This window comes from Elephas maximus, chromosome 3, assembly GCF_024166365.1.
Source record: "Elephas maximus indicus isolate mEleMax1 chromosome 3, mEleMax1 primary haplotype, whole genome shotgun sequence".
Lineage (NCBI taxonomy): Eukaryota > Metazoa > Chordata > Mammalia > Proboscidea > Elephantidae > Elephas > Elephas maximus.
This window is the reverse complement of record NC_064821.1, coordinates 19,436,180-19,450,580: the sequence shown is the minus strand read 5'-3', so window position 1 is coordinate 19,450,580 and position 14,401 is coordinate 19,436,180. Positions and strand designations below refer to the sequence as shown.

Genomic DNA, 14,401 nt, shown 5'->3' with positions numbered 1-14,401 from the left:
GGAATCTGAGAGCAAAGACGAGGTGGAAGTGCTTAAACCTGGAGAGGCCAAGCTGTTGTCGCTGAAGTTTACGTGGAGGAACCAGCTCCATGGAGCCCAACGAGATGATGTGGAAGATCTGCCAAGTGTGCGATGCCAACAGCTGCGAGTGGGATGTCTCCCGGGCATATGTGTTGCTGTGCACACGTGACGTGCAGGCCAAGAGGACTTTGTGCAGTGGAGGATGAAGGTATGCACACTGCCTTGATGATTGCTCAACAGGGTTCAAGTGAAGTGAATTTCGGGCACCTTTTTTAGGTGGGTTTTCCGAACATTGCCTTCAAAATTACAGAGGAGCTTAAACCTTGGAACTCCTGTTTTCTCTCAGGCAGCTGCTGCCCCCATTTTAAAGTGCAAGGTCACTGGTGATTTTTGAGACAATGTTATTGAAGGCCTCAGAGGTCCCTGAAATTCTCTTCACTTTTACCCCATTGAGAGTCCTCCGAGGCAGGGTGCACACCTCCATCCTCCACTGAGTGAAGTCCTGTTGTCCTGGTGTGCCATTCATACACAGCAGTGTGTATTTGTGTGTGAGATCCCAGTCACAGCCATTGGCATCCAACACTTGACAGATCTCCTGCAGCATCTCGTCGGGCTCCAAGGAACTGGTGATCTTCATCCTCCAGGTAAATTTGAGAGAGCGTGGTTTGGCCTGTTGAGGTTTGATCATTTGTGCAGCTTTGCTGTCTGATGCTTTGTGGTCCTTTTTGTCATATGTAAAACAAAGGCATCTTCTCATGAGCTTAAAGAACCTCCCAGTGGCCCGCTTCCAGCCCTGGCTGCTGACAGAGGAAGAGGCTGGACTCACAGTCTGGGGCAAACTCGGCTGGTCAGGTAACTCATGCACCTGCTCCTCAGAGGAAGAGGCTAGACTCACAGTCTGGGGCAAACTCGGCTGGTCAGGTAACTCAAGCACGTGCTCCTCATTTGCGGAGCTTAGATTTGACATTCCCTGGGTAAAACTGGTTTTCTCCGGGGCCCCGGCACTCTCGTTGATGGTGTAGGCTGAGGAGGAAGGCACAGAAACACACTGGGGTGGTGTGATGGGCTGTGGCACCTCACTGTTTCTCCCCTTGGCATACAGGTCAGAGTCCTGGTTGGGCTGTGCCCAGGCTGTGGTAGATTGCTGCCGCAGGTGGGCCAGGGCCAGGGAGAATGATGGAGAAGTAGACACCATGGAGGTCCCCATCCCTCCCTCAGAGAGAGTGTTCAAAGCATCGCGGATGTAGTAACCAAAGGTGGGAATGGTGGGCTCGGTGTAACTACGCTGTTTGGGTTTAGGACAGACGGTAGGAGGCACTTCATGGGATGAGGAAGGAGTGTGGCTATCGGTGCAATGGGCTTCAGCCTGGGGTTCCAGGGTGCTGGTGTGGCTGTCAATCTCATATGTGTCGTGACGCAGGATCAGATAGGTGGCGTTCGCATCATTGTAATTGTGGTTCAACAGTGAGTCATGAATGTCTTCCTGCACGTAACCTGTGTTCACCGTCACCTCAGTGTGCCAGTGGTTATCGTAGTCTGGGAGTGGCTGCACATAGAGCTTTTGTTTTTCTTCATGGCTCACCTTCATCCATGGATGTGCTAGGATGTCCTCTAACGTGGCTCTCTTTCTTGGGTCACGAATGAAAATTTTACTGAGCAGGTGTTGACACTGGCTAGACATGTGGAAGGGAACGTGATATTGTCCCTGCAGCACCTGCTCTCGCAGCTTCGTCAAGGTCTTCCCACGAAAAGGCAGAGATCCAGTTACCATGAAGTATAGGATGACTCCCAGGCTCCACACATCCACTGGGGGTCCGTCATACTTTTCTCCCTGAAGGAGTTCTGGGGCAGAATAAGGGGGAGTGCCACAGAAGGTATCCAGCTTGCTCCCTGGGGTGAATTCAGTTCCTAAACCAAAGTCTGCAAGTTTGATGTTCATTCGCTTGTCCAATAGTAGGTTTTCTGTTTTCAGATCCCTATGAACAATACTCTTGTCGTGGCAGTACTTCACCGCTGACACTATTTGTTGGAATTTCGTTTGGGCCTCTTTTTCGCTCATGAAGCCATGATTCACTAGGTGGTAAAAGAGGTCCCTTCCACTTGCATACTCCATCACTATATAGAGGGCGTGCTCATTCTCTATGACTTCAAACAGCTTTACAATATTTGGATGATGGAGATCCTTCATAATTTCTATCTCTCTGTATAGTCTGTGGAGGTCGGAGGACGTGTGCTGGATCTTGTCAATTATTTTAATGGCTACCTCTTGGCCGGTGATGATGTGCTGGGCCAGCTTGACCTTGGCAGATGCCCCCTTGCCGATGGTTCTGAGGAGGTGGTAGCGTCCCACATGAGTTTCCTCCACAGCAGAGAAGGCTAAGTGGCTCTGCAGCATGTTGGCTATGGTGCGAAGGCGTAGCGGGCTTTGGGATAAGAGGTGCCCTGGTGGTAGGATTAAAAACTTAAAAACCCAAAACCCTAAAAAGTGGTGACTAAAAACTTAATGAAATATGGAAAAAATGAGAAAAAGTTAAAATATAATCAAAAAGGTAAAATGAGAAAAGAGGAAGTAAAATTTTAAAAACTGATAAAAATAAGATAAATTGTATATATAAACAAAACAAGAAATCAATGAGAAAGATTCAAAAAAGGAATAAATAACATGAGGATAAGAAAAAATACAAAATAAAACAATAATAGTAAGATGATAAAAAAATTAACAAGTACATAGAAAAAAAGAAAAATTGAGGATGTAAAGGAAGAATAAAAGGAAAAACGAATGAATGCAAATGAGGAAAAACAAAGAGAAAATAAGAATAGCTGGCGAGGAAATAGAAAAACCACAATTTAAAGAGAAAACAAGCCAAGTTTGGTCACGATGTCTCAGGTCACTGAAGGAGCTTCCTGAGCCAGAAAGACCACAAACCTAGGTTTCCAGGGACTTATATAGGGGCTTGGAGTTCCAAAGAATTGGCTCCTTATGAGGTCACCACAAGAAATGGACCAATAAAAACGGGGGGTAATTGACTGTGCTTTTTGCTCTCAGGGATTCTTTACTCATTTTTTTTAGAAGAAAAATGTGTGTGTGTGTGTGTCTGTGTGTGTAGAGCGAGAATTCCACAGAGCTTTTCTTTCCTTTTTATTGATCTTCATGTTATTTTTTTTATTGTGTTGCAAATATACATAATAAAACACGCCATTTCAACAATTTCTACATGTGCATTTGTTACATTGCTTATATTCAAGCTGTGCAAGCATTTCACGGTTTATGTTCGAAATCATTCCACTACCTTTCTCATAAACTCAATGATCCTAATCAAAAACTCTTCCTTCCCCCTCCCTGTCACCCCTGGTAACCACTAATAAGCTTTGTTTTGTGTATATTTGCTTCTGCCCTATAAGTGAGATCAGAATGCATCTCTCCTTTTCTGACTGACTGACTTTTCTCAGCTTGGTGTTTTCAGGCTTCATCCATGTTGTCGTATGCATCAAGACTTCATTTTTGGGAGTGTGTGTAATATTCCATTGGAAGTCCCTGGCTTGCACCAACAGTTAATTGCTCATCTACTAGTTTGGGGGTTCAAACCCACCCAGAGACTTCTCAGAAGACATTCCCGGTGATCTCCTTCTGAAAGGTCAGAGCCTTGAAAACCCTGTGGAGTTGTGTGTACGTACCAAAGTTTGTGTATCCATTCACCTGCTGATGGACATATTGGCTGTGTTCATCTTTTGCTTCTTGTGAAAAGTGCTGCAGTGAAAAGTTGTATATAGATTTCCGCTTGCGTTCCTGCCTTGCATAGTGGCTGTTGTGGTTATTAGATGCTGTCGAGTTGATTCTGACTCATAGTGACCCTAGGTACAACACAACAAAACACTTCCTGGTTCTGCCCCATCATCAAAATTGTTGCTGTGTTTGAGCCCATTGTTGCAGCCACTGTGTCAGTCTGTCTTGTCAAGGTCTTCCTCTTTCTCCCTAACCCTCTACTTCACTAAGTGTCTTAGTTATCTAGTGCTGCTATAAGTGCAATACCACAAGTGGATGGCTTTAACAAAGAAATTTATTCTCTCCCAGTCTACGAGGCTAGAAGTCTGAATTCAGGGTGCCAACTCCCTGGCAATGCTTTCTATCTTTGTTGTTTCTGGGAGAAGGTCCTTGTCATGAATCATTTTCTCCTGGCCTAGGAGCTTCTCAGCACAGTGACCGTAGGTCCAAAGAATGTGCTCTGCTCCTGGCACATCTTTCTTGGTGGCATGAGGTACTTATATCTCTCTGATTACATTTCTCTCCTTTTATCTCTTGGAAGATAAAAGGTGATAGAGGTCACACCCCAGGGAACCTTCCCTTCCATCGGATCTGGGCTGTGACTTTCGTAAACGCGTTTTATCCCTTTCTATTCAATCCATGACATTCCACCTTGTTGTTGTTGTTGTTAGGTGCCGTCGAGTCGGTTGTGACGCATAGCGACCCTACGCACAACAGAACGAAACACTTCCCGGCCCTGCGCCATCCTTAGAATCGTTGTTATGCTGGAGCTCATTGTTGCAGCCACTGTGTCAGTCCAGCTCCTTGAGGGTCTTCCTCTTTTCCGGTGACCCTGTACTCTGCCAAGCATGATATCCCTCTCCAGGGACTGATCCTCCCTGACAATGTGTCCAAATTACGTAAGACGCATTCTCGCCATCCTTGCCTCAAAGGAGCATTCTGTCCGCACTTCTTCCAGGACAGATTTGTTCATTCTTTTGGCAGTCCCTGGTATATTCAATATTCTTCACCAACACCAGAATTCAAAGGCGTCAATTCTTCTTTGGTCTTCCTTATTCATTGTCCAGCTTTCACACCCGTATAATGTCATTGAAAATACCATGGTCTGAGCCAGGTGCACCTTAGTCTTCAGGGTGACATCTTCATCTTCAGCACTTCGAAGGGGTCCTTAGCAGCAGATTTGCCCAATGCAATGTGTCTTTTGATTTCTTGACTGCTGCTTGAATGGCTGTTAATTGTGGATCCAAGTAAAATGAAATCCTTGACAACTTCAATCTTTTCTCCGTTTATCACGATGTTGCTCATTGGTCCAGTTGTGAGGATTTTTGTTTTCTTTATGTTGAGGTGTAATCCATACTGAAGGCTGTGGTCTTTGATCTTCATCAGTAAGTGCTTCAAGTCCTCTTCACTTTCAGCAAGCAAGGTTGTGTCATCTGCATCACGCAGGTTGTTAATGAGCCTTCCTCCAATCCTGGTGCCCTGTTTTTGTTCATATAGTCCAGCTTCTTGTATTATTTGCTCAACATAGAGATTGAATAGGTATGGTGAAAGAATAGAACCCTGACGCACACTTTTCTTGACTTTAAACCAATCAGTATCCCCTTGTTCCATCTTAACAACTGCTTCTTGATCTATGTAAAGGTTCCTCAAGAGCACAATTAAGCGTTCTGGAATTCCCATTCTTTGCAGTGTTATCCATAGTTTGTTATGATCCACACAGTCGAATGCCTTTGCATAGTCTATAAAACACAGGTAAACATCCTTCTGGTGTTCTCTGCTTTCAGCCAGGATCCATCTGACATCAGCAATGATATTCCTGGTTCCATGTCCTCTTCTGAAACCGGCCTGAATTTCTGGCAGTTCCCTGTCGATATACTGCTGCAGCCGTTTTTGAATGATCTTCGGCAAAATTTAGCTTCCTTGTGATATCGATACTGTTCTATAATTTCCACATTCAGTTGGATCACCTTTTTTGGGAATAGGCATAAATATGGATCTCTCTTTTTTTTGTTTTTCCAGTCAGTTGGCCAGGAAGCTGTCTTCCCTATTTCTTGGCATAAACGAGTGAGCACGTCCAGCGCTGCATCTGTTTGTTGAAACATCTCAATTGATATTCCATCAATTCCTGGAGCCTCGTTTTTTGCCAATGCCTTCAGAGCAGCTTGGACTTCTTCCTTCAGTACCGTCGGTTCCTGATCATATGCCACCTCTTGAAATGGTTGAATATCAACTAATTCTTTTTGGTATAATGACTCTGTGTATTCCTTCCATCTTCTTTCGATGCTTCCTGCATCGTTTAATATTTTCCCCATGGAATCCTTCACTATTGCAGCTCGAGGTTTGAAATTTTTCTTCAGTTCTTTCACCTTGAGAAACACCGAGTGTGTTCTTCCCTTTTGGTTTTCCATCTGCAGCTCTTTGCACGTGTCATTATAATACTTTGTCTTCTGGAGAGGCGCTTTGAAATCTTCTGTTCAGTTCTTTTACTTCATCAATTCTTCCTTTTGCTTTAGCTGCTCGAAGTTCAAGAGCAAGTTTCAGAGTCTCCTCTGACATCCATCTTGGTCTTTTCTTTCTTTCCTGTCTTTTCAATGACCTCTTGCTTTCTTCATGGATGATGTCCTTGATGTCATTCCACAACTCGTCTGGTCTGCAGTTAGCAGTGTTCAATGCGTCAAATCTATTTTTGAGATGGTCTCTAAATTCAGGTAGGATATAGTCAAGGTCATATTTTGGCTCTCGTGGACTTGCTCTGAGTTTCTTCAGTTTTAGCATAAACTTGCATATGAGCAATTGATGGTCTATTCCACACTTGGCCCCTGGCCTTGTTCCGACTGATGAGATAGAGCTTTTCCATCGTGTCTTTTCACAGATGTAGTGAATTTGATTTCTGTGTTTTCCATCTGGTGAGGTCCGTGTGTATAGTTGCCGTTTATGTTGGTGAAAGAAGGTATTTGCAATGAAGAAGTCATTGGTCTTGCAAAATTCTATCATTCGATCTCTGGCATTGTTTCTATCACCAAGGCCATATTTTCCAACTGCTGATCCTTCTTCTTTGTTTCCAACTTTCGCATTCCAATTGCCAGTAATTCTCAATGCATCTTGACTGCATTTTCGATCAATTTCACACTGTAGCAGCTGATAAAAATCTTCTCTTTCTTCATCTTTGGCCCTAGTGGTTGGTGCGTACATTTGAATAATAGTCATATTAACTGATCTTGCTTGTGGACGTATGAACGTTATCCTATCAGTGACAGTGTTGTACTTCAGGATAGGTCTTGAAACGTTCTTTTTGATGATGAATGCAACACCATTCCTCTTCGAGTTGTCATTCCCAGCATAGTAGAGTATATGATTGTCCGATTCAAAATGGCCACTGCTAGTCTATTTCAGCTCACTAATGCCTAGGATGTCGATGTTTATGCGTTCCATTTCATTTTTGATGATTTCCAATTGTCCTAGATTCATAGGTCATACATTCCAGGTTCCGATTATTCATGGATGTTTGCAGGTGTTTCTTCTCATTTTGAGTTGTGCCACATCAGCAAATGAAGGTCCCGAAAGCTTTACTCCATCCACGTCGTTAAGGTCGACTGTACTTTGAGGAGGCAGCTCTTCCCCAGTCATCTTTTGAGTGCCTTCCAACCTGAGGGGCTCATTTTCAGGCAGTATATCAGACAGTGTTCCAGTGCTATTCCTAAGGTTTTCACTGGCTCATGTTTTTCAGAAGTAGACTCTGGGGTCCTTGTTCCTAGTCTGTCTTAGTCTGGAAGCTCAGCTGAAACCTGTCCTCCATGGGCAACCCTGCTGGTATCTGAATCCCGGTGGCATAGCTTCCAGCATCACAGCAACACACAAGCACCCACAGTACGACAAACTGAGAGACACGGGGGGTTCCAGCTGTAGACCCCCAAAATTCGTGTCCTTGCCACATGTAAAACACTTTCACCCCATTATATCATCCCAAAAGTCTTAACTCCACGTCCAGATTCTTTCCTGGGGCAGAATTTCTCTTCATCTGTGAAATCTAGAAGTTTTTTGCTTCCAAAGTACAAGAATCGAACAGGCACAAGGTAGACCTTTCCATTAGAAATGGTAGAAATTGGAGGGAATGAGGGGATAGGGGTCATCACCAGCAATTTACATTACCTCTCAAGGGTTGAAAATAGCCCTCTGTTCTGAGAGACCATCGGGGCAATGGCCCTGCCCTCCAGATGCTAAGTGCTGGCTACAATCTCTGGATTCTGGCTGAAGGCCCTTAGGACTTGAACTTCAGTTCTTCCTCCCAGGCCCACTGGAACAGCAACTCTGTTCCATCAGCTTCGGGCAGCCCCATTCTCCTAGCCCATCTGAGTGGCGACTCTATCCATTCGGCCTTAGCTGGGCCCATTCTTCTGCCTGTTGAGCGTGGCAGCCCTGCCCCCTCAGCTTTGGTCAGTGTATGTGGCCCAATCCTTTAGCAAAATATTACTGTCATGTGATGTTAATGACACTGTTTGATAATTTCCACATTCTGTTGGATCACCATTCTTTGGGATGGGCGCATATATCTCTTCCAGTTGGTTGGGCAGTTAGCTTACATCCAAATTTCTTGCCATAGATGCATGAGTACCTCCATTGCTGCATCCATTTGTTGAAACATCTCAACTAGTGTTTAATTCCTAGAGCCTTGTTTTTCACCAATGTCTTCAGTGTAGCCTATGTTTGAGGCCATTGTTGATGCCACTGTGTCAGTCCATCTTGTTGAGGCTCTTCCTCTGTTTTGCTGACCTTGTCCTTTACCAAACGTAATGTCCAGGAGGATTGGTCTCTCTTGGTAACATGTCTAAAGTAAGTGAGGTGAAGTTTTCCCATCCGCCCTCCAAGGAGCATTCTGGCCATACTTCTTGTAAGACCTATTGGTTTATTTCGGCAGTCTGTGGTATATTATTCAATATTCTTTGCCAACACTATCATTTAGGTGTTTGGAAAGACTCTAAGGATCCCTGGTGATGCAGTAGTGAAGCACTGAGCTGCTACGGAAAAGGTCGGTGGTTTGAACCCACCAGCCCCTCCATGGAATAAAGACGTGGCAGTTTGCTTTCATAAAGATGAAAGCCTCAGAAACCCTGTGGGGCAGTTTTCTGTCCTGTAATGTCACTATGAGTTGGAATTGATAGCTATGGGTAAAGACTTTTACTCTGTGAGATTAAGGTGAGAGTAAGAGATGAGCCAAGCTCAGATTTCAGCCAGTCCAAATTGGAGTCCAAAGCCAAGCCACCCCTGCCAAAGCAGTGTGTGGGAAAGGAACCCAAGACTGTGTCGGGTTTGGATTTGGGCGAGGATGTGGAGTCTGACCTGCAATTAGATTCTGCAGGTGTGGAGGCACAAGGACTAGAGTGAGGGCATATAGAGGTCAATTTATTAATGGAGTGTTAGCTCATGCCCGTCTCACAGTGGGTCTAGTGGGTCCCCAAACCCGTACTGTAGTGATTTCCCCAGATCCAGAATGTGTAATTGGAGTAGTCATACTCAGCAAGTGGCAGAACCCACACGTTGGCTCCCTGACATGTGGAGCAAAGGATATTATGGTAGGAAAGGCTAAGCAGAAGGCATTAGAACTGCCCCTACCTAGGAAAATAGGAAACCAAAAGCAATACTGCATTCCTGGAGGGATTGGAGAGATTATTGCCACCATCATGGACTTGAAGGATCCAGGGGTGTTGATTCCCACCACATCTGTATTCAACTTGCGTATGTGGCCCATGAAAAAACGGGTGGATCTTGGAGAATGACAGTGGATTATTGAAAACTTAACCAGGTGGTGACTGCTATTGCAGCTGCTGTTCCAGATGTGGTTTCATTGCTTTAGCAAATTAAATATATCTCCTGGTACCTCGTATGGACCTGTTGATGTGTGTAATGCCTTTTTCTCCATACCTGTTTCAAAGGACCTCCAGAAGCCATTTGCCTTAAGCTGGCAAGGTCAGCAGTACACCTTTACTCTTCTGCCTCGGGGGTGTATCAACTGTCCAGCCTTATGTCATAATTTAGTCTGAAGGGATCTCTTTACCAGCAAGGAAGAAGAAACAGAAGAGGAGCGCCTACTTTGGACCCAGGGTCCCTCCACTGAGAAGCTCCTGGACCCAGGGTAAGATTGATGACAAGGACTTTCCCGTAGACCCTTCCCTTGGAGCTAGTCCCTGAATTTAGCCTTCTAGCCTTTTCAACTGTGAGAGAATAAATTTCTTTTTGTTAAAGACATCTTCTTGTGGTATTTTTGTAGTAGCAGTGGTAGATATCTATGGCAGAATTCTAAAGCCAAGCTTCTTTGAGTAGACTATTTACACAGCTACAGGTCTCCTGTTGCTGTATTTATCATCTTTGGTTGTTAAAAATTTGCAGTGCTATTAAATCTTACTGCTAAGTTTTCTAAACACAAGTTAAAATGTTAATGTTGGAAATTTTTTATAATTCCATTGGCATATATATTTTATTACCACGGCAATTCTGAGACTCAAAATATTTTTTATCGTACTAGCTTTATGTGTAGTATTCGGGGGAAGAATTAAGAGAACTGAGAATTTCGAAATGAGTAGTCCAAAGCATGAGATCGCAAACGCTGTCATGAACTGGGGTTTGAGCCATAAGACAGAAAAAGAAACAGTGAATGAATATTCACGTTCTCTTCTCCTCCTGCAGGAAGTCTGACATTGGCCTGCATCTTGCCACATCCATCTTGACCTCTCTGTGTGTTCACTTCTTCACACTCTAACCAGAATATCCTTGCAAAAATAAATCAAATGACTCCCGTGTTTACAATCCTTTCATGAATTCCCAGTAGTTTTAGGAGAAGTTCCAAATTCTGAATGCAGCCTATTCAGTCTTCCATTATCTGGCGCCTAAAACTTCAGTTATTACTTTCCCTGTTTCACTCTCTGGACTGCAATCATAAGGAAACTGCAAATACCCTGTCGTCTCTACTGTTCCATTCATCCTAAATTGTCCCTCTCCAGCCCCGACTGCTAACTAGATTTTACCAATCTTTCAGGTCTCTGATCAAATGTAACTTCTTCAGAAAGTATACTTCGGGGCCATTACTGTTCTTCCTCACGGCATCTGGGATTCTCTTTATACTCCGTATCTCATGTCATATAATTATTTGTGCAACGATGTAGAGGTTTCCTGTGGTGTATAGGGCTACCGCGCCTACAGATGCATTGTCATAGGCCCGTTTGTGATCTACGCAGCTTGTTGCCTCGGCATTCATTAATCCCTTCTAGCTACCCTCCCGCCCAGCTCCTCACATGGCCATTCCTATCTTGTCACTTGGTCTGTCGACAGTTGTAGTGTCCACCCTCCCTGAGGACTCCAAAATGCATATCTCTAGACAGGATCACTCCAGATTGTTAGATTCTCCACATGGAAGTTTAATAGATACATCAAGTTTGGCATGTTCAAAATCCTAATCCTTTTCTTTATTGTTAGATCTCATTGAGTCAATTGTGACTCATAACGATCCTGTGTACAACAGTGTGAAACACTGCCTGGTCCTGCACCATCCTCACAATCATTGTTATGCCGGAGCCCATTGTTGCAGCCACTGCGTCAATCCATCTCGTTGGGGGTCTTCCACTTTTTCGATGACCCTCTTGTTGACCAAGCTTGATATCCTTCTCCAGGGACTGATCCCTCATGATAACATGTCAAAAGAACATGAGACCAAACCTGGACATTATTTCTTGTAATGGGCATTCTGGCTGTACTTCTTCCAAGACAGATTTGTTTGTTCCACCAGCAATCAGTATATTCAATATTCTTTTCCAATACCATAATTCAAAGTTATCAGTTCGTCGGTCTTCCGTGTGCGTTGTCCAGCTCTCTCATGCGTATGAGGTGCCTGAAAACAGCATGGCTTGGTAAGGTGCACCTTAGTCGTTAAAGTGATAGCTTTGCCTTTTAGCACTTTAAAGAGGTCTTTTGCAGCAGGTTTGCCCGGTGCAATACATCATTTGATTTCTTTTTTTTTTTTTTTTAATATTTTTTGTGTTTCAAGTGAAAGTTTAGAAAGCAAGTCAGTGTCTTATACAAAAATTTATACATACGTTGCTAAAAACTCCTAATTGCTCTCCTCCTAATGAAAAAACACACTCCTTCCCTCCATTCTCTCTTTTCGTGTCCATTCGGCCAGCTTCTGACCCCCTCTGCCCTCTCATCTCCCCTTCATACAGGAGATGCCAACATAGTCTCATGTGTCCCCTCGATCCAAGAAGTTCCTTCTTCACCAGTATCATTTTCCATCCCATATTCCAGTCTAATCCCTGTCTGAAGAGTTGGCTTTGGGAATGGTTCCTGTTTTGGGCTAACAGAAGGTCTGGGGACTGTAGCCTCTGGGGTCTTTCTAGTCCCATTCTGACAATTAAGTCTGGTCTTATTATGAGAATTAGGGGTCTGCATCCCACTGCTCTCCTGATCTCTCAGAGCTTCTCTGTTGTGTTCCCTGTCAAGGGAGACATCAGTTGTGGCCAGGCACTGTCTAGCTCTTCTGGTCTCAGGTTGGTGTAGTCTCTGGTTTGTGTGGTCCTTTCTGTCTCTTAGGCTCATAATTACCTTGTGTCTTTGGTGTTCTTCATTCTTCCTTGCTCCAGGTGGATTGAGACCAGTTGATGCATCTTAGATGGCTATTTGCTAGCGTTTAAGACCCCAGAGGCCACTCTCCAAAGTGGGATGCAGAATGTTTTCTTAATAGATTTATTATGCCAGTTGACTTAGATGTCTCCTGAAACCATGGTGTCCAAACTCCCGCCCGTGCTACGCTGGCCTTCTAGTCATTCAGTTTAATCGGGAAACTTCTTTGCTCTTGGTTTAGTGCAGTTGTGTTGACCTCTCCTGTATTGTGTGTTGTCTTTCCCTTCACCTAAAAGAAAAACTTATCTACTATCTAATTAGTGAAAACCCCTCTCCCTCCCTCCCTCCCTCCACCCTCTTAGAACTATCAAAGAACATTTTCTTCTCTGTTTAAACTATTTCTCCAGGTCTTATAATAGTGGCCTTACACAATATTTGTACTTTTGCATCTGACTAATTTCAGTCAGCATAATGTCTTCCAGATTTCTCCGTGTTATAAGAAGTTTCATGGATTCATCATTGTTCTTTATTGATGTGTAGTATTCCATTGTGTGAGTATATCATAATTGATTTATCCATTTATCCGTTGATGGCCACCTTGGTTGCATCCAAGTTTTTGCTATTGTAAAGAGAGCTGCGGTGAACATGGGTGTGCATATATCTGTTCGTGTAAAGTCTCTTATTTCTCGAGGATATATTGCAAGGAGTGGGATTGCTGGATCGTATGGTAGTTCGATTTCTAGTTTTTTTAGGAATCGCCAAATCGATTTCCAAAGTGGTTGTACCATTTTACATTCTCACCAGCAGTGTGTAAGTGTTCCAGTCATTCCACAAGCTCTCCAACATTTATTATTATGTGTTTTTGGATTAAAGCCAGCCTTGTTGGAGTGAGATGGAATCCCATAGTTGGTTTGATTTGCGTTTCTCTAGTGGCTAAAGATCATGAGCATTTTCTCATGTATCTGTTAGCTACCTGAATGTCTTCTTTAGTGATGTGCTTCTTCATATCCTTTGCCCATTTTTTAATTGGGTTATTTGTCTTTTTGTTGTTGAGTTTTTGGAATATCACATAGATTTTACAGATCAGGCGCTGATCGGAAATGTCATAGCTAAAAACTTTTTCCCATTCCGTAGGTAATCTTTTTACTCTTTTGGTGAAGTCTTTGGATGAGTGTAGGTGTTTGGTTTTTAGGAGCTCCCAGTTATCTAGTTTTTCTCGTGCAGTGTTAGTAATGTTTTGTATACTGTTTATGCCATGTATTAGGGCTCCTGACTTTGTCCCTATCTTTTCTTCCATGATCTTCATGGTTTTGTATTTCATGTTTAGGTCTTTGATCCATTTTAAGCGTATTTTTTTGCATGGAGTGAGGTATGGGTCTTGTTTCATTGTTTTGCAGATGGATATCCAGTTATGCCAAAGCACCGTTTGTTAAAAAGACTTTCTTTTTCCCATTTAACTGTTCTGAGGCCTTTGTCAAATATCAAATGCTCTATTCTGTCCCATTGATCTGTGGATCTTTTGTTGTACCAGTACCAGGCAGTTTTGACTCTCGTGGCGGTGTAATAGGTTGTAAAATCAGGTAGAGTAAGGCCTTCCACTTTGTTCTTGTTTTTCAGTAATGGTTTACTTATCCAGGGCCTCTTTCACTTTCGTATGAAGTTGTTGATTTTTTTCTCTATCTCATTTAAAAATGTTGTTGGAATTTGGATCAGAATTGCAATAAATCTATAGAAGACTTTTGGTAGAATAGACCTTTTGATAATGTATAGTCTTCCTATCCATGAGCAAGGTATGTTTTCCCAGTTCTTTAGGTCTCTTTTGGTTTTTTGCAGAAGCGTTTTGTAGATCTCTTTGTATGAGTCTTTTACGTCTGTTGTAAGATTTATTCCTAAGTAGTTTATCTTCTTGGGGACTATTGTAAATGGTATCGATTTGGTGATTTCCTGTTCGATGTTCTTTTTTAATGATTTCTAAACGTACGATGGAGTAGTATTAAACGTATTCACAGA

At 43.2% G+C, this 14,401-nt stretch overlaps 1 protein-coding gene across 1 annotated transcript; it reads right to left on the bottom strand.

The window, feature by feature from the left end:
* Positions 1–385: 385 nt before the first annotated feature.
* On the bottom strand, positions 386–2,416 carry LOC126070994 (serine/threonine-protein kinase MARK2-like). Its single transcript, XM_049875309.1, has one exon. The coding sequence runs from the start codon at positions 2,414–2,416 to the stop codon at positions 386–388; it is 2,031 nt and encodes a 676-aa protein (XP_049731266.1).
* Between the last annotated feature and the right edge of the window lie 11,985 nt (positions 2,417–14,401).